The 19,029-nt window shown below is 61.3% G+C and overlaps 2 protein-coding genes across 2 annotated transcripts; both read left to right on the plus strand.

Annotated features, from left to right (window-relative positions):
• Positions 1-4,997: 4,997 nt before the first annotated feature.
• On the plus strand, positions 4,998-8,555 carry ACY3 (aminoacylase 3). The gene is given in 7 exon segments (XM_090291781.1): positions 4,998-5,053; positions 5,055-5,227; positions 6,120-6,238; positions 6,240-6,317; positions 6,566-6,622; positions 8,341-8,427; positions 8,430-8,555. Coding segments are annotated over 7 exon segments (696 nt in total).
• Positions 8,556-14,306: 5,751 nt separating this feature from the next.
• On the plus strand, positions 14,307-17,867 carry TBX10 (T-box transcription factor 10). The gene is made up of 7 exons (XM_090291793.1): positions 14,307-14,437; positions 14,529-14,630; positions 15,044-15,215; positions 16,399-16,554; positions 16,841-16,908; positions 17,077-17,171; positions 17,590-17,867. The coding sequence occupies exons 1-7, from the start codon at positions 14,307-14,309 to the stop codon at positions 17,865-17,867; spliced, it is 1,002 nt and encodes a 333-aa protein (XP_090147919.1).
• The last annotated feature ends 1,162 nt before the right edge of the window (positions 17,868-19,029 follow it).

Below are 19,029 nucleotides of genomic sequence, written 5' to 3' on the forward strand. Positions count from 1 at the left end.
GACTTGTTAGGCATAGTTGTCTCCAAAAGGGTACAGCATGGACTCAGGTGATTAATGAGATTGTCAAATGAGGGAATGGATGAGTAAATAAGGAAGTGAGAAGATGGAAATACGGGTGGGTGGATGGATGGATGGATGAATGGTGGCTGGGTGGATGGATGGATGGGTAGATGGATGGATGGATGGTTGGATGGATGGATGGATGGATGGATGGGTAGATGGATGGATGGATGGTCAGATGGATGGATGGATGGGTGGATGGATGGATGGTCGGATGGATGGGTGGATGAGTTGATGGTCGGATGGATGGATGGGTGGATGGGTGGATGGATGGTTGGATGGATGGATGGATGGGTGGATGGATGGATGGGTGGATGGGTGGATGAATTGATGGTCGGATGGATGGATGGATGGATGGGTGGATGGATGGATGGTCGGATGGATGGGTGGATGGATGGATGGATAGATGGATAGATGGATGGATGGTCAGATGGATGATCAGATGGGTGGATGGATGGATGGTTGGATGGATGGATGGATGGATGGTTGAATGGATGGACAGATGAGACCATGGGTGGGTAGAAGGGCAAGTGAGTGGATGAATGAGATGGTGGGTAGTTGGTTGGGTGGATGGATGAACTGATGGGTGGGCAGGTGGCCCACATAGAACTGAGTGACCACTGGGCCTGGGTCTCAGAGATCCCACTCTCCCCACCTCTGCCCTTGGAAGTTCTTCCTCAGAATGACCACTGGACTAAGAAAAGAGTGAGTCAGAGGGACAGAGAAGAATCGGAGGCTGTCTGGGCCACAGTCTGGGCAGTGGGTCCAGTGAGCAAAGAGCAGAAGATGCTGCTCATGGAAGACTCTGAAAATTTCACTGTCCTCACCACACCTAATCTTGTTGCCTTTGCTCTCTTGGCCATTGGTTGCTGTGCTTCAGATAGAGGACAAATCTTCCAGAAAAAATGTGGCTCTGGGGGGGCCACTGGAGTCGGGGGGAGGGCGGTCCCAGAATGCCAGGCTCTTGGTGGTGGCTGACCAGTGGAGCAGAGTCTCGTGACTTCATCCTGGCTGCAAAGGAGGCTGTTCCAGAGAGGCCACAAACGTGACAATGTCACCTCCCCACTCCCTCCTCCCAGTTCCATCCCTTTGTTTCTCCGTCCTGGCGACAGTGCCACCCAGACACAGGACGAAGACTGTCCTGCGTTTTACGCCCCCGCACACAGGGTTCCGGAGAGCCTTGAGCCCCTCAGCTGCTCTACCCTCCCACTCCCCCCTCCCTCCCACCTCTTCACACACCCCAGCTCCCCCAGGACTCCAGCTCAAATTCCAGACTGACCTCTATGGCCCCGGCTCACAGAGCACCCTGCGCTGCCCTGCTGAGCTCCCCAGCCCGGACAGCGTGGATGTGCGGCGCTGCACGGCCACCTCGAGACTGGGGGCCTTTGGGCAGGTCCCTTCACTTCTCTGAGCCTCTGTTTCCTGAGCCTGTAAAAGGGGGTTCCCGCCCACCTCTTAGAGTTGCTGTGAGGGTTCAATGAGACCACGTGTGTCTGGGACCCTGAGGCCCCACCCCGGGAGGCAGTGGAGTCGAGGTTCTTCTGTAAGCTGAGCGGGTGTCGGGCACAGAGGCCCTGGCTGCAGAGGGGCGCCCACCACGCACCTCCCAGAGCCTCCCAGAGCCCTGTCATGGCCTCTCTTGACTGGTGGTCACTGGCTCTCCCTGCCCGAGGCTTGGGGGCCACCCAGGGCTTCTTAGGGCTCAGGGGTCAGCTTCAGCCCTAGCTGTCTGTTCCGCTGTGGTAACTGCGGGCCTCTAGGAAAACTATAGCCCTGGCCGGGAGGCTCAGGCGGTTGGAGCCTCGTCCTGTGACCGAAGGGCTGCGGGTTTGGTTCTCAGTCAGAGCACAAGCCTGGACTGCGGGGTGATCCCCAGTCTGGGCGCAGGCACATGCGACCCCTGCTTGGATGCACACAATCCCTGAGCCAGGCGCTGGTGCCCGGCCGCGGCGCATACAGGAGGCCACGGGGACATGCTTCTCCCTCGCATCGGGGCTTCTCCCTCCCTTCCTCTCGCCCCTGCCCTCTCTCCCTAAAGCAACAACAACGACAACAACAAATGAAAATGTCCTCAGGGGAGGCTAGAGAAAGAAAAGAAAGGAAAAGAAAGCTATAATATGGGTGAGTCCTCTCCCCCCCGACCCCTCCCCACAGTAGGCCAGCTGGGAGGAGTGGACAGGGGGCTGCGGGGTGCGGGTTGGGGTGAAGGAACTGGCTGTGATGAGGGTGCTGCAGAAGGACAGGGCAAGCAGAGGCCGGAAGGGGAGTTAGAACCTGCTGAGGATGGTGGGCAGTCAAGCGGGGGCTCCAAGCCACTGGACAGTGGCCCTTAGGATGGGCTCCCAGGCCATGTGACTCCTGGGCCAGGCCATACAGCTCTGTGGGTTGTCTCTGGTTTTGACCCCGCTCTGGGCCTCCGCTTCCCCAACTGCAGTGAAGATGTCGGACCTGTTGTAATGCTTCCAGCCTTGGCCAAGCCAGGGTCTGCTGCGCGTGCGTCTGGTCGCAGCTGCGGCTGCCGCTTCTCACCCTCCCTCCTCACAGCTGCCTCGGGCCAGGGCAGGGCCTAGGCCCAGAGAGGGTGCTTACTCTCCCCAAGTCACACAGCCTGTCAGGGGTGGGTGTCAGAGACAAGGGGGCCTAGAGGCCCCTCCACTTCCTGGGGCTCAGCGGTGGGATTCTGCAGGCCACCTCCAGACTGTCCTCGCTGCTGCAACACAGACACACATGTCCGTGACACAGATGTGAACACACAATGCTTAGGCTCACACACATGCATGTGCGCACACACAGTGAGGGCTGCTGTTTCTGGGGCTCTGGCCCCAGCCCCCAGCCCCCCTTCCATTCTATAAGCACCCTCTGAAGCAAGGGAGCTAAACCCCGCCAAGGGAAGAAAAACTTTCCAGGACCCCCTCAGAGCTGGGGGCACAGCACCTCCTGGCAGGAAGCACCCTGGCCCCCAGCAACCCCTAAAATAGGTCTGCTGAGCAGGCCCTTCCTTCCCCTCCCCCCACCCCATCTGATGCCCAGTCCTGAGTCAGCAAATCTCAGCAGAGCCGGGCGGCCTCACTATCAAAGACCGAGGCTCCCGCCTCCCATGCATGGACCCTGAGGCCTCTGCCCCGAGCAAACAGGTAGTGGGGCCTAGGAGAGAGGCGGACATGGGCTCACCCGCCGACCCCTCCGCCACCACCCACTGGCCTGGGCCACGGCTTTCCACCTCCTAGAGCCCAAGTGTGATCGTGAAACAGTGTGATAGCTGCTCACCAGACCCCTGCCCTCCCCATCTCCCACGAGCTATCCGGGAGTCCTGCCCCAGTGGTGACCCAGTTTCACACTTTATCACCCCCGCTGCCCTGATGGGAGCCACGATCCCATAATCCCAGGACCCAGGGTGGCGGGCAGGAGGGCAGGGCAGGCCCCACCACAAGGTCGGTGTGACTGAGCAGCTGCGAAGAGGGTGGGCCTGGCGGGTCCCGGCCACTGGAGCTCCCGGCGGGTGGACCTGGTTCCAGCCACGGCTGGACAGCCTGGGAGGACTAGTTATGGGGAGATGCAGGCCTGGGAAGCCTGGTGGGGGTCCAACTTCAGGGCCCCAGTGCCTGGCGCAGAGTAGGCACTGGATGACCAGACTAGAGGGTTCACTGTCCAGCTCGGCCTCTCTCCTCAGCGACCTCTGGACCATCCTCGAGGTTGCGACAGAGCCCGGGAGGCTCTGGCAGGTCTGTGGTCGGCCCCTCCGCAGCCAGGGCCTCTGTGCCCGGACTTGCTAATCTTATAGAAAAGTCTGGACTCTGACTCCCAGAGGGGGGGCCCTGGGCCCGGGACGCACATGATCTCACTGCACCCTCACAGTAACTGAGCTACACCTGTCGCTCTGGGGGCCATAAGGGCAGGAGCAGGTCCCTGCGGGGGCGAAGGGAAGAGGGCATTCCTCATCTGGGGGGCCGCCAAGGTGCATGCCTCAGTGAGTGACTCACCAGGGGCTGGAGCGACGCCCACCCTGGACAGGACACTTGTGAAGTAAACAGGCAGCCCCCTGGGGCTCTTTCACGGGGGGCCGATGTTCACCCCAGGCCTCAGAGTCCCTGCAGGCAATTTTCCAAGGCCACGCGCAGCTTGCCGCCACTGGGAGCCCAGCCTGGCTCTGGGCGGTGGGGCTGTCCCAGAGGAGGACAGGGGGCTGCGGGACCTGAACCCCGTGGACTGTGGAAGCGACCAGCGCAGTGTGGTGTGCCGCAGGGCGGGGACACCCCACACGCCTGACCTCTGGCTGGACCTCAGCCCGCACCACCCACCCCTGCTCCTCAGGAACACTGCCTGCTCGGGGCGCCTCTGGGAGCATAAATACCTGCACGCCCCAGTCCTGGAGGCCCAGGAAGCCGGCGCCCACTGGCAGCCAATCACCAGGGACGTCCTGCACCCTGCACTGGAGCATGCGGGAGGGGCAGGAAGGAGCAGGAGCGTCCTGGGGCCCTGACCCCTCCCAGCTAATGCATGTGGGGCTCTGCTCCCCTGCGGTGCCCTGGCTTCCCCATTTACAACATGGGAGCAAAGCCCTCTTGCTATCGGGAGTGCACCCTGGGGAGTCCATCGGGCTGAACGTCTGGGCCCCTCTTCTCAACTCAGGAGAAAGAAACTCCTCACCAAAGGGAGCAGAGAAAGGAGGGGAGGGCGATGCTTCCCCTGCCCGGAAGGGTGCTCACAGGGGCTGCCGACACTAGGAGGGACAAACCTTGACCGGGCCACCGGAGGTGCAGTGGTCTCAGCTGAGCTACCCACCAGCCGCCTCTCTGACAGGCAGCCGACCTGCCTGGCTTGGCCTGGCAGGTCTCAGGGGGCTCACCACCCCCCAGCACCCGGCACTGGGCCCTGCATCGGGGCCAGAGCCGCCTAAGCAGGTCCACCCACCAGGCCGTCCTCCACCGCACCCCGGGATGTGCTCACTGTCGGTGCCTCAGGAGCCCCTGCGCCATGTGGCAGTGACCGGGGGCACATGGTAATGAGATGTCTGGCATCTGCCTGTCCTGGTACCGGCCGCAGGCCCCGGGAGAGCTGCAGAGACCCAGCTTCCCCACCACGCCTGTGCTGGTCAACCCAGCAGCGGCAGCAGCCTGCTGCTACGTGGGCCGCGACCTCAGCTGCCCCTTCACCAGCACCTTCCTCACGTGAGTGTCCTTGTTGCTGTGGGGCCCCTGCCCACCAGGCCAGCCCAGCCCCTTGGACTGGTACTGAGGTTCGCAACTCAAACTCCCCCTCCAGCTACTAGCAGGGCATACCCCTCTGCTTTCACTGCCTGTTCTTTTTTTTCAGCTTAAAGAAATCCAAATTGATGTCACTTCCTCCAGGAAGCCCTTCCTGATGTCAGACTGGGTCAGGGCCTCCTCTGGGTTCCCCACACTTTGCCATAGGTCATCACCACAAGCTGAGTTTACTTGTCTGGTGCCCCAACCACTCTTTCACACCTTCCTTTAATGGATATTCGCTGAGCCCCATTTCTGAGCCAGGTTCTGGCCAGCTCGGGTAGGAGGATGGGAAGTAGAACCATGGCATTGTTCTCAGCTTCTTGGGGGAGACAGAGGAAGAACCTAGCAACCACAACCCAGGAAGCTAAATGCAGGGTGGGAGCTACACTAACCTGACCAAGGGTAGTCATGGAAGACTTCCCGGAGGAGGTAGTACCTCAGCCAAACCCCAAAGGGTGAGTAGAAGTTAACCAGGTGAAGAGAGGAGAAAAGGAGTTTCCAGGGAAGGGCCCAGCAGGTGCACAGGTCTGGAAGTGAGGTCAGCATCGTGCTTGGAAGTGTGGCTGAGGCGAGAGCTGATGAGGCAGGCAGACAGGGCCAGGCCAAGGGTTGGAACTTTATGGGGACGGTGGGGGGGGGCCAACAAGAGCCCTGCGTGAGCCACATGTGCTGCAGAGGCATGAGGGAGGAGCCCTTGAGCTGCTGTCTCTCCTGCAGGGTCTCCGGGGCTTCCCTCCTGTCAGCATGTGAAGCTCCCTCCCTCCCTGCCCCCCAGTAAACCTCTGATGATGACTGAGACTGAGGGTGGCTGATATCCCTGTCCCTGCCCCCACCTGGATGACCCATACAAGGTGACAAGGGCCTGAGACCCGCATCCGCAGCTGGGACCCAAGGCCTCCGGCTGGGCCTTTGACTTTGTTCCGGACCTGCACACACCACAGCCAACACCCGAACCTATGTCACCTGCAAGCTGCCCACGATGTCTTTGCCATGCACCTGTGCCTGCAGAGTGTGGAGCGGGGGAGGGTTGGGAAGAGGCCTCCGGTGGTGCTGGTGCCTCCGTGGAGGGGGTGATGCTCCCGGAGCTCCGGTCCTAGGGACCTGCCACCTACAGGTACTCCAGGCCCTCTGGATCCCCCCTTCTCCCCCATCCCGTGGTGTTCTGTGCTCCCTCCACGTGCCCACCCCTCCCCCATTTCCGTTTCCCCTCCCAGGCAGGCCTGGGGCCCTGACCCACCCCTCTGCTCACAGCTGCAGAGCCGGAGCTGCCCGGCCAGGTCTTCTGGTACCAGCTGCCTGGAAAAGACAGTTACAACGTACACTGGTCAGAGGCAGGTTAAGGTCGGTTCAGGTCCCGGGCCTTAAAAGACAGAGCCAGGGAAAATAAAAATACATGTTAACCATATTTTATGCAGCATAATAATGAAACCAAACTTGGTGTCATTAGAAAAAAGTATAATGTTGGGGTTTTGCGGGGCCCTTCGGAAGTCAGGGCCCAGGGCACGCACCCGGTGAGCCCACCATTAAATCCGCCTCTGCCAGTGGCCAAGGACAGAATGGGTGGGCCCAGAAGAACTTGATATTTGAAAATACTCTGAAGGACCAAAGTCACAATTGTAGGAAAAATCAGAACTTAGTTGTACCTTTTTGTTCTGGTTACAGCTTCATGTTTAGCCCTGGCTGGTTTGGCTCAGTGGATTGAGCGTCGGCCGGCGAGCTAAGTGTCGCTGGTTCGATCTTCCAGTCAGGGTACATCAGAGAAGGAAAACTCTGACTCCAAAAAACCTCCGCTGCCTTGCGGCATACCTCTTCAGGGGAAAGGCTAAGGGAGTAAACCCCGACAGAAAATCCGGAGCCGGAGTCCCTAAGGCGGTTTGACGTTGTAGTCAACACCGGCAACTCCTGCGGCGCACCTGAAGCCAAGCTGTATTGACTCCGTCTTTCCCTTGGACCCTTCAGCTGCGAAGAGAGGGGGGTCTGCTGCATGGGCAACAGCAGACCCTCCATATCACCCTGCCCAGGCTCTGTAGCTTCAGCTTCACTGGAGAGGACACTCCAGCGTCATCGCAAGATGTTGATTCAACACGGGAGGAGACAGATACCGTGTCACTCCCGAGTCGGACTGCACAGCCATTCTCGGCGGTGCAGATAGACTCTTGGGAAGCTACACCATCGTCTCTCGAGACGGACGGCTGCCGACGACGACGACAGCTTCATGTTTTATTTTGAGGTGTTATCTTGTAACAGCGCCATGGAGAAGGGGGTTCGTCCTCTCGGTGTTTCGGGCTAGAGGGCCTCAGGCGCCCTGCCTGTCTTCCTTGCAGGGGCTAAGTGATAGCAGTCATTGTGAGTAATTTCTTCCACAATTAAAATTTTTATTTTGCCCTGGCTGGTGTGGCTCAGTGGACTGAATGCCGGCCCAAGAACCAAAGGGTCGCTGGTTCGGTTCCCAGTCAGGGCACAGGCCTGGGTTGTGGGCCGGGTCCCCAGCTGGGGGCACGTGAAGGGCAAGCACATTAATGTCTCTTCCCCTCTCTTTCTCTCTCCCTTTCCCTCTCTCTAAAAGTAAATAAATTTTAAATTTTTACTTAATAAACTTTTATCTTGTGTTTAGTAACTGCCAGGCACAGGTTTCAGCGCTGTGAGCCATTTACTTTAAACCTCAGGGTGACGGGGAGAGATGAGAACCCCTGCCCTACAGACGAAGGAGCTGAGAACGCGGAGGCGAAGAGCCTTGCCCCAGGCCACAGCTGGTAAGAACTCGACCCCGACCCTCGTTATCTGTGCCCGCGACTGCTGGGCTAGGCTTCCACCATGATGAACGTCCTTCTAAGGTGACCGGCGTCTCCATTTCTAGTCACGGGGCCAGGGGGCATCTTGGTCGACACTCTGTCACATCGAGTGAAGAAGTAAAGGAGTGAGTGGGCGAGGCCACAGTGAGGGGCATCTCTTGGGCTGTCCCTGCTGGGGCCTCCCTTCTGGGGCTGCGGCAGAGGTCGGCCTCAGCACCCTTGGCCTTTGGCGCTCCTCCCAGGACCTAGACTTCAAGCTGCCATGGCCCGGTGTGCCCATCTTCCAGATGTTCAGCGGTGAGGACGTGCTCTATGGGGGGAGTCCCCTGGGTACCCTGCATTCATCAACGAGGCCACCTACTATGAGAAGAGCGTGGCCTTCTTCCAGGCTGAGCAGCGCCCACTCCCCCTGCCGGCCCTGCCCGCGCTGCCCGCCCCCCCATCTCCGGCTCCCTGACCCAGGCCACACCTGCACGGCCTCAGCCCTCCCCGCTGAACAGCGGGTCCTGAGGCACAACGCCCAGCTCAGGGGCCCCCTTTGCCACCACCCATATACACTGATCCTTGCCAAGCCCCCCACCTCCACATCTACGTCTCCCATTCTATAAAGTGGGAGATGTGCAGGGGCCCACGCCTGTGTCCTCTGTCCCGTGTGGCCTCCCTCTGTCGCCTCAGCGTCTGGGGCAAGTCCGGCCCGGTGTGGCCTTGGACACTCTGTGTCCTGGGGCCGGGGGTGGCTGTCTCTGTACCTGTGCTTGTCCAGGGAAGACCCTGTACTGGAGGGGAAACTGAGGAGGACTGTCCTCAGGCCAGCAGAGGGGCTTCCGGAGGCCGTGAGCAGAGAGGGATCCCCAGCCTCCTACACTCCGGGGCCAGTGAGTCAGACTGGGAAAACATGTGCCCAAGGATGTGCGCACATGTGTGGGTGCCTTTGCATGTGCCTGGTGCTGTGTGCGCGTGCACACGTGTTTCCAAGAGCATCAGTTCCTTGGTTGTTCTGGGGGGATCTGTATGTGGCTGGGCGCACAGACCGGAAGTGCATTTCCAGGCGTATGAAGAGCCCAGCGCCCGTGGGAGCTCAGGGGTGTCGGCACTAGGGGAGGAAGTACAGCTTGACAAAGCTCCCTCCTCCCAGGACAGCAGGTCCCGGCGCAGGGACACAGGGTGGAGGTGCCTTGGCCTGGGGTAGGGAGAAGTCCTACCAGGGAGGCAGAGGTTCCTTCACCACCCCGGATGCCCCACATCGTAGCCAGGGAAGGAGTGGGCCCAGGGTCTACTTCTGGGGTCCCCTGGTCCTGACCTAGGCACCCTGTGCAAGGTGTCCACACAGGGCTGAACTAGGCAGGGCGGGCAGGGCCCTGAGGGCCGCCTTACACAGCCCACGCCTGCCCGGGCTGGCCGGACAGAGTTCCTGGCTAGTGATGGGGCTGGTGGAGCCCAAGCTCCGACCTCTGGAAACGTCCCTCCCCGGCCCCTCTGCAGGCCGCCTGGCCCATCCGTCTCCCTGCGGCCACGGCTGCCATGCTGCCTCCTGCTATTGAGCAGCGAGATGAAAAGGTGTGAAAGATATGGGGACACAAGGGACAGGCTGGCAGGCAAGATGGATGAGGGGGCAGGGGGCCAGTAGGTGCCTCCGGCAGGAAGGGCTGGCCAGCCGGGAGGGGGCGTGCGGGGAGGTGCGCCTGTGTGCCTGGTGTGTGTGCGTGGGGGGGGGGGGTGTATCTGTGCACACGGGAACTGGTGCACCTGCCAACACAAGTGGTGGCAGGCTGGCATCTGTGTGCATGTGTGTGCATGTGGGTTGGCATGTCAGTGTGGGGGTGTTTCACACCCTCACTCACACGCACACACACACACACACACACATACATCAGGAGCCAACAGAACCCCAGACTGGCCCGCCCCAGGGGTCCAGGGTGAGAGGGAGCTCTCAGGCCTGTCTGTCATCTCTCCCACCTCCTACTGGACCCACTGCAGATGCTGGGGCAGAGCGGCATGGCCATGCCTCACTGGGTGGCCCTTGGGTGCCGCTGGGACCCTCCCCCACAAGCACAGAGAGCTGCCCCCCAGTCTTGCCCAGCAGCAAACCCCAGAGCGGGCACAGCTGGGCACGAAGTGTGCCAGGGCAGGCCCACCCCACCCGCCCCCAGCCCAGCTCAGCAGGCGGGTGTCTGGGAGCTCCAACTGCAGCAGCAGGCGTGGCTGAGCTGAAGGGAGGCTTGTCAGCCCCTCTGGGCCCCCTCTTAAGTATGGGCCTCTGCCAACCCCACGTACCCAGTGCCAGGCTCCAGAGGAGGTGGGGGTGTGGGGTCACACTGGCCCTGCAGACCCTGGTGGGCCTAGCACTGCAGTGCTCTGGCCTCCTGTTCTGGCCTGGGGGCCAGCCAGGGGGCTCCCTGGCGAGTGGGCCAACCTCAGGTCCAGCCAATGACCCTCCCTGGGCCAGGTGGAAGGAAGGGGTCGAATGGCCAAACAGCACTCTCAACTGAGAGCTACCAGCCTGGGGGACCCCATGCCCTGTGCCCTCCTGAGCAGTGATCCGCCTGTCCCCTGAGTGCCCAGCATAGGACCAGCAGGGGGCAGGCAGGAGACAGACCTGCGGGCAGAGCAGACACCCACCCCAGCGGCTTCCCACCTGGCCGGCCTCCCTCAGGGGGGCTGCGGTGGCCTTCTCAACCAGGATGGGGGCAGCTCCCCACTCCCTAGGCTGGGCCAGCCCATCCCAGGCAGAAGTGATTACGCGCTCAGTTCATTTGGGGAACAGCAGGGGCACCAGCATAGCACAGGTCACTGGGCCAAGCCATCAGGAGGACAGCCTTCCTCCCACCCGGTCCGGGGCTCTGTCTCTTCCAGGCTTGCTGCTGCCACCCCCTGGTGACTCCACACCTGCAGCCCCCCTGGCCAGGGGTCTGGGTGCTGCTGGGAGGGCACTGCCTCTGCCATTCAGCCCCTGATGCTGCTGCCACTGCTGTGGCCTCCCCGACCTCCCTGAGGCCCCCCGGCCTCAGCGCCTCTAGTCACCAGGCCTGGGCCCCTGTGGACCGCCCAGCCTGTCCTCAAGATGGGCCCCCACCCTTGCCTGGGCCCATTGATCAGGAATGGCTGGGGGGCTCCTAGCTGGAAAGGGAGGGAGCCAGGAGGAGACCGGGAAGGGGCGAGGGAGGCTTTGCCACGTCACAGCCTCCCCACCTGCCCCCCTCCCACCCAGCATCTCCAGGGCAGGACAAGCCCAGCCAGTGGCCTCAGACAGTGCAGCGAGAGGGTGCCGTGGAGAAGGGGGCCCCACACAGCCCAGAGCCGGGGTCCCACCTGCAGAGACCAGGTGGACAACCAAGACCTGGGCGATCGGGGAGGGAAGGACGGTCCTGCCAAGAGACCGGGTACGGAGTGAGCCCCTGAGAGCTGAGCTGTGCTGCTGAATGGACCAGGAGACCAGCAGTGGCTGACCACCCCCACCCCCACCCTCACCCCCCACGGCGGGCAGGGGCCTTGGCTGCTCCGGGAGCTGGACACCCAGGCTGTCTCCATGTCAGGTACGGTGCTGGCAGCCAAGGCGCCCCTGGGTGGGCTCAGGCTCCAGAGAGGGCAGGGCCAGGCGGGAACTGTGTGTGGGGACCGAGGAAACCGGGCGAGGCCAGGGGACAGACCTGTGGGCAGAGCAGACACCCACCCCAGCGGCTTCCAACCTGGGCCGGCCTCCCTCCGGGGGGCCACGGTGGCCTTCTCAACCAGGATGGGGGCAGCTCCTCACTCCCTAGGCTGGGCCAGCCCGTCCCAGGCAGAAGAGATTACGCGTTCAGTTCATTTGGGGAACAGCAGGGGCACCCCATGCTGTCAGGACAGGGCTGATAGACTTGCAGCCACCCAGGCACAATTACGGGGTGCTGACAGGCAGGGTTCTGAGAGGTAAAAGCCTTATCAGACGAGGGTGACCTTGGGCCTATGCCCCCCGCCCCGGGCCTCACCCTTTGAGTGTCAGGGTAAGGGCTGGGCAAGAAGCCTCTAACGTTCCCTCCAGACCTGACAGAAATTGTCATCTTCTAACCCTGAGGGGCACTGGCTTTTAGAGGAATGGGGCAGAGGACAGGCCCCTCCCCAGAGCTCCTGTGGGTGCTGAGGAGCGGGACATTGACTGGGATGGGTGGGGGGCTCCAAGAAGACGTGGGAGCCAGTGACCAGCCTGTGAAGCCCCAAGGCCCAGACAAGCCATGAGCTTCTCCCCTTGGGACCCGCCACCATGGATGCTGGGGGCTGGATATTGTACCTGCAGTTGCCCACCTGATGGCCTGGTCCCAGGTGGTTGGGGACATCTGCCTATCTGCCCTTCATGCCCCACTGGGGGACACAGACCTGATGTACCCCATCTCTCTCAGAGAGTCCCTTCCTGCCCACCCCCAGAGCTCAGAAATGCCAGCAGCTTTAGTGAGGTGCCCACACTCTCACCAGGTACCTGCTCAGTGCAGGCTCTGGCCAGGCGAACTCATTAGATGCTCCCTCCACCCACCAATCTGTCCGTCTGTCCATCCACCTGACACTGATGTTCCACCTCTGCCCAGGCCTTCGGCTCCTCCTGGGGCTGCCTGAAACAAATCACCTATTTTTCAGGATTTTTTTCCTATTAAAAATTTTTAATTGTGTAAAATATACATAAACATAAAAACTACCATTTTCACAGTTTTTAAGTGCCCAGCTCGGTGACATTAAGCACATTCACATTGTTGGGCCACCACCGCCACCACCATCTCCAGAGCTTTGCGTATCTTGCAAAACTGAAACTGTTCCCATTCAACAGCAACGCCCTCCCTTCACCCAGCCCCTGGCTCCCACCACCCTACTTTCTGTCTCTGGGGGTTTCAGTCCTGCAGGGACCACCTATCAGTGGAATCACAGTATTTGTTCTTCTGTGTCTGGCTTATTTCCCTCAGCACAGGGACCTCCAGACTCATCCCCACTGTAGCAGGCGTCAGAATTTCCTTCTTTCTGAGGCTGAATGAGAATGAGTAATATGTCAGGGCAGGCCACATTTTGGTGATCCATCCCTCCACTGATGGGCGCTCAGGTTGCTCCCACCTCTGCCTCTTGCTGCTACAATCACGGACACACAGGCATGTGTTCAGGTCGCTGCTCCCAGTTCTCTTGGGTCTATACTTAGGAGCAAAGTTGTTGGGTCACGTGGTAATTCGAAGTGTAATTTAAAAAAGAAGATTATATTCATTTATTTTTAGAGAGAGGGGAAGGGAGGGAGGAAGAGAGGGAGAGAAACATTAATATGAGACAGAAACATCAATCAGTCGCCTCTTGGTTGCGCCCCAACTGGGAATCAGACCTGTGGCCCTTCACTTTGCAGGGTGCCGGCCAATCAGCTGAGCCATGCTGGGCAGGGCAGGATTTTTTTTTTTTAATCAGAAGAGTGGAGGGTAGCAAAGGTTTTGGCCAAGGCTTATTTCAGGATTACAGATCAAAAGGCGGGAACTTGAGAAAAAAGTGAGAAGGCCAGAGCAGAAAGCTGGCTTCTGGAGGCAGGCTTGGGCCAGTTTTCAAGGTCAGAGAGATGGACAAGAGCACTCCGTGGTCCCCTGGGGGCCCTCCTCTCAGCTCAGCTCTCCTTAAGCAGCAGGCTGTAGGGTCTCCATGGAGCTAAGACAGACTGCCACCCAACCGCCATGATCCCATGTGTCCCGTTATCTATAATATGTGTCATTCATGAAAGGTCTACTGTGTGCCAGGCCCTGCGTGTGTCCTCACAAATCCTCCCATCAGCCCTTGTGATGGACGTGGAAACTGAGGCTCGGGGAGGTGATACAATCTGCGCAAGGCCCCAGGGCTGCCTGATGGCTCACAGATTCCCTGGGGAGCCGCACAGGCCTGGTCTTCGGCCTCCAGGAGCTTTAAGCAAGCATTTACCTCGGGAGGTGATGCCAAGTCAAGTTAACCATGGGAACACACAGACCTGGCATTCAGGGAGGGCTTCCTGGAGAAAGAGGCACCCAGAATCAGCCTGAAGGAGGAGGGCTGGCTGGGTGGGGTTGGGGTGGGTGAGGTGAGCAGGGGCTTCCGTCTTCTCCGCCCAGCTTTCCTCTCTGCCGGCCTTGGGATACTGGGACCCTTGGAGACCTGCACCTCGCCCATGACCAGCTCCAGCTGGGAGCCCCGGCTGCTTTCTTCGTTCCCATTGGACCCTTCCCTTGGCTCCGCAGGGGCCCAAGCCATGGGCGAGCCCACTGGGCAGGGCCCCAAGAACCCGCATGTGTCCAGTGTGACGGTCCAGCTGGAGATGAAGGCTCTGTGGGAGGAGTTCAGCCAGCTGGGCACAGAGATGATGGTCACCAAGGCAGGCAGGTGTGAGCAGCATGTGCACTGTGCATGCGTTGGGGGGCGGGGCAGGGGCCAGGCGGTGCGAGCTCAGGCTGCTGGCACCTCCCCCCCGCAGGAGGATGTTCCCCACCTTCCAGGTGAAGATCCTGGGCATGGACCTGCTGGCTGAGTACGCCCTGCTCATGGACTTCGTGCCGCTGGACGACAAGAGATACAGGTCTGGGGCCACGCGGGGAAGCAGCTCGGGCCTCAGATGCTGAGATGGGGAGGTCGACCCCAGCTGCTCTTGGGGTAGGCAGGCACCAGTCCAAGCAGCCTCAGGGGGGCCTCTCCTGGGGCCACAGGGGGGAGCCTGGTGGCAGAGGGAGCCCAGCCCCGGGCAACTGACAGCCAGAAGTGAGCCGTGGGGGCCTGGTCTGGCAGAGGCGCCAGCCCCGGGCAGCAGGTGGGGCCACAGGACACTCAGGGCCGGACGGCAGTCTCAGCGTCTCAGGTTCCTTGCGTGCAAGGTGGGGACAGCGTGTGGGCAGTAGTGGAGACGCTGACAACCCCTTCGCCCGCCAGCCTTGGCTCCCGGGAGGCAGCAGGTGGGTGCAGGCGGGGCACCCTCACCACCACCCTGCTCCCCAGGTACGCCTTCCACAGCTCAGCCTGGCTGGTGGCAGGCAAGGCGGACCCGGCCACACCAGGCCGTGTGCACTTCCACCCCGACTCGCCGGCCAAGGGCGCCCAGTGGATGCGCCAGATCGTGTCCTTTGACAAGCTCAAGCTGACCAACAACCTGCTGGATGACAACGGCCACGTGAGGCCTGGGGCACAGGCAGAGGGGCTGGGCCTGGTCAGGGGATGCTGGGGCCCGAGGGTCACGGAGCCGGGGGCCAGGGCAGGCCGGGCCTTTGGTGCCCTACGGCCTTGCTGCCGGGCATCTCCACCCTCTGCTGATGGTCAAAGCTGGGGGGGCCACACTCACTCAGCCCAGGGCTGGACAGCGGAGGGGACTGTCCAGGCAGGTGGGGAAGCGGGTTGGGGAGTGGGAATGTCCCAGCCAACACTGCCGTTCTCATGGACAATGTTCACGGGCCGCCCACCACAGAGCTGGCCCATTGTAGGTGCTGGATCACAGGACTGGTGACACTTTGTCGTACAGACGAAGGTCCCACCTCCCAGGTTCACCTCCAAGGGTGGGGGGCAGGTGATAGGCAAGAACTCCAGAAGGCACTGGATGCAGTGTCTCGGGTGGTGACAAATGCCAAGAGGGAAAGGAGCCCGGGAGGGGCCTGAGACGGAGGCAGCTGTGGCTGTCAGGGGCCCGGGAAGCTGCAGAGGAGACATTTGGGACAGTGGAGGGAGCCTGCGCACCTAGAAGGGAAGCTGTTGCAGGTGGGGAAACAGCATGTGCCAAGGCCCTGAGGCTAGAGAAATGTTGGGAGAGTTGGGGGACCTGCAAGGAGGCTCCTGTGCAGCTGGATTGGAGTCAGGAGGGGGCAGGGGGCGGGGAGAGGTCCTGGGGGCAGCTGGGCTCATCTGTGGGGCCAGCGGCTGCAGAGAGGACTCTGGCGTCTACTCTGCGTGGCGTGAGGTGCCACGGGAGGCTGTGAGGAAGGGGTGACATGCTGCGGCTCACTGGGGTTTCTGTGTGGAGAATGGACAGAGGGGCCCGTGGCAGCAGGGAGACCCCCCCCGGGAGGCAGCTGAGGAAACCCAGGTGAAAGACGCCAGACGCCAGGTGGGGCAGCGGCGGCGGATATCGGGGAGCTCTGAAGGCACAGCAGGTGGCTGGGACGTGGGTGTGGGGAAACGCAAAGCAACAAGGAGGCTCAGACACAAAGGGGCCCTGACGCAGAGCCTGCACCACCAGCCCAGGAAAGGGGGACAGCAGGCCCAGGGCATCCTCTCTGCCCCAGGGATCAGGGCTGCAGCCTCAGTGAGAGCTTGCTGCTGTCCCCCACGACTGCACCCCCTGTCCCGCGCCCCCCCCCCCACAGATCATTCTCAATTCCATGCACCGCTACCAGCCCCGCTTCCACGTGGTCTTCGTGGACCCGCGCAAGGACAGCGAGCGCTATGCCCAGGAGAACTTCAAGTCCTTCATCTTCACGGAGACCCAGTTCATGGCTGTGACGGCCTATCAGAACCACCGGGTGCGTGGGGCCCCAGCTTGTGGGGTGCCTGCCAACACATTCCATAGAGCTGGAGACGGAGGCTCTAGGCTCTTGGCCCCCAAGTGCCCGTGGGCCCCAGCCCTTCTGTCCTTCCCTGGGACTCAGCGAGCATGTGCTCAGGCATTCCCTTCCCTTCACACCCACTGTGGTGCTGGTCCCAGGGCCTTGGACTGGCGAGTCCAGGGATGTCGGGATGGCTGAGCCCGGGGCCCCACAGTCTCTCCGCAGATCAGGCTGACCCATAACTTCGCTTTCTCCTCTGCAGATCACCCAGCTGAAAATCGCCAGCAACCCTTTTGCCAAGGGCTTTAGAGAGAGTGACCCGGACTCCTGGTACTGTCTGACCCCTGCCAGTTGTACCCTGCTGCCCTGACTCAGCTCCCTACCCCCACCCCCAGACATCTTCTAAGTCCTTGGTCTCACTGGTTGGCTCTGAACCAGACCTGTGGCCTGGGTTCTTCCCCTGACTCCCTGCCCCCTTCCTGCCTGCCCCACATTCAGGCCTGTCCCTCCACGGCCCCTGCCCGGCGTCCCAGCCCGGAGCCGCAGCAGCCCCGGATCCTGTCTGCTGAAGGGCTCCACAGAGCAGGAAAAAGGTTAGTCCCCACACCCACAGACACAGTGGGACCAGAGCCTACACGGTGGGTGAGAAGCAAGGGGACAGGCCCACAGAGCCTCCAGCATGCTCAGCAAGCCCACGAGGCATCTGTGTGGACGGAGAGGGGGAAGCAGATTTCTGAGACAATCGGGGGCCCAGGGCAGAGAGAACAGGGTAGGAACGAGGTGTTGAGAGCAGGGGTAGAGGGCGACAGGTGGGCCTTGGAGGACTGGCAAGGGTTTGGATAGAGGGAGAAAGTGGGGAAGAAATTCCAGGCGGGGGGGAAGAGCAAGAGCAAAGGCTGAGAGGTACGTCACTTGGGATGGGAGGAGCGGAGAAGGGGACAGCATAGATGAGGTGCGATGGGGAGCTCTAGGGTTCACTCAGACCATTTCCTCCCTCTGACCCCAACAAAGCTCCAGCTTCCACCTCCAGGACCCCTGCCCGGCTCCACCATCAGCTGCTGGCCGCCCCTGAGGTGCTGCTGGCTCCAGCCACCTATCGGGCCCTCGCCTGTCAGGACCTGTACCCTGGAGTCTCAAGCCCCCTTGGAACCCCAAGGGCCCGACCGACACCATACCCCCTCCCCAAAATCCAGGCTGACAGGGATCAGAGGGGCCTGCCCCTCCAACCTGGGCTGGGCCTCTTGTCCCCCACTGCCTTGTGCCTGGGGTCTCACCAGGACCCTCAGTGATGGTGGGTACCCTGTGGACAGAGTCCTCTTACCCTGGACCCCACTCCCTCCAGCCTCATCTCTGCACACACCCCTGTTCCCAAGGAGAGCAGTGAAGATAGCCCAGAGAGGGAGGTTAGCTGCCCAGAGTCACAGCAAGACAGGGATGGTGTCAGGCGTGGAAACAGACCTCCTACATCCCAACCTATCCCCTCTGCCTTGGGGGTGACTCCTCCAAACCCTGCTTTTCTTCTTCCTCACCCCCAACATTAAACCATTTGGCATGGGTGGTCAGAGCGCTTCCGTATTAAGGAATCGGGGTGGAGGGCCTCAGGAACGTCCAGACCCCAGAGTCTGGGCTGCAGACACCCCGGAGCTCTCCCAGTGCCGCTAGTGATGGTAAAGGTGGCGACACCAGTCGAGCGGCGGAGGGCTGTGTGGGAGGCGGGGGTTCCCGCTCCCTGCCTTGTGCACCCGGACAAGGACTGAAACTGCAGCCCAGAGACGTACTTGCTCAAAGTCAAAGCCCAGTATGGTGGCACCTGCCATTCCACGTTTGGGTGCTGTGCGTAAGGTGGCAGTTGTGTCGTCCTCGAGGGATCAGGGTCTGGCCAGGGTGGGTTGGGGGGAGGGATCTGAGAATCTGATCAAGATTCGAGACGGGAGAGCTTCTACAGAAAGTGGAATTTAAACCAGCACCTAAAGGAGCAGAAAATGCAGGAGAGAAGGCACAGGAAGAGGCGAAACATCGCAGGGCAGACGCCAGGCGGGAGTGGGTCCCTCGGGACGGGAGGGTGCGGCGCGCGCCACCTTGCGGACACAGGAGGGTACTTCTCCCGCTGCCCCGGACGTCCTCGGCCTCCTACGGGGCACTCCATGAACCCTCTAAACGCCGGGCCCGCCCATGTTGGAGCACTTCCTGGGAGGTCCTTAGAGAAGAACAGACACCAAGGGCGCCAGGGACGCGAGCCCAGCGGGGCCTCAACAGCAAGACATCCTGACCCGAGCTCCTCCTGGGAGGGCGGAGGACACAGGAGCCTGCCTAAGCTTCCTTCCCAGCTTCGGCCCCGGCGCAGCCCCGCCCCTCGCAGGCCGCTCAGGGCACCTGTTCACGCCCCTTCCGGCCCCGCCCATGTGCGGCGAAGTCACTCCCTCAGGTCCCGCTCACCGCCTTCCCGTTTTG

This window comes from Furipterus horrens, unplaced genomic scaffold, assembly GCF_987537825.1.
Source record: "Furipterus horrens unplaced genomic scaffold, mFurHor1.1.pri manual_scaffold_2, whole genome shotgun sequence".
NCBI classification, from domain to species: Eukaryota; Metazoa; Chordata; class Mammalia; order Chiroptera; family Furipteridae; genus Furipterus; species Furipterus horrens.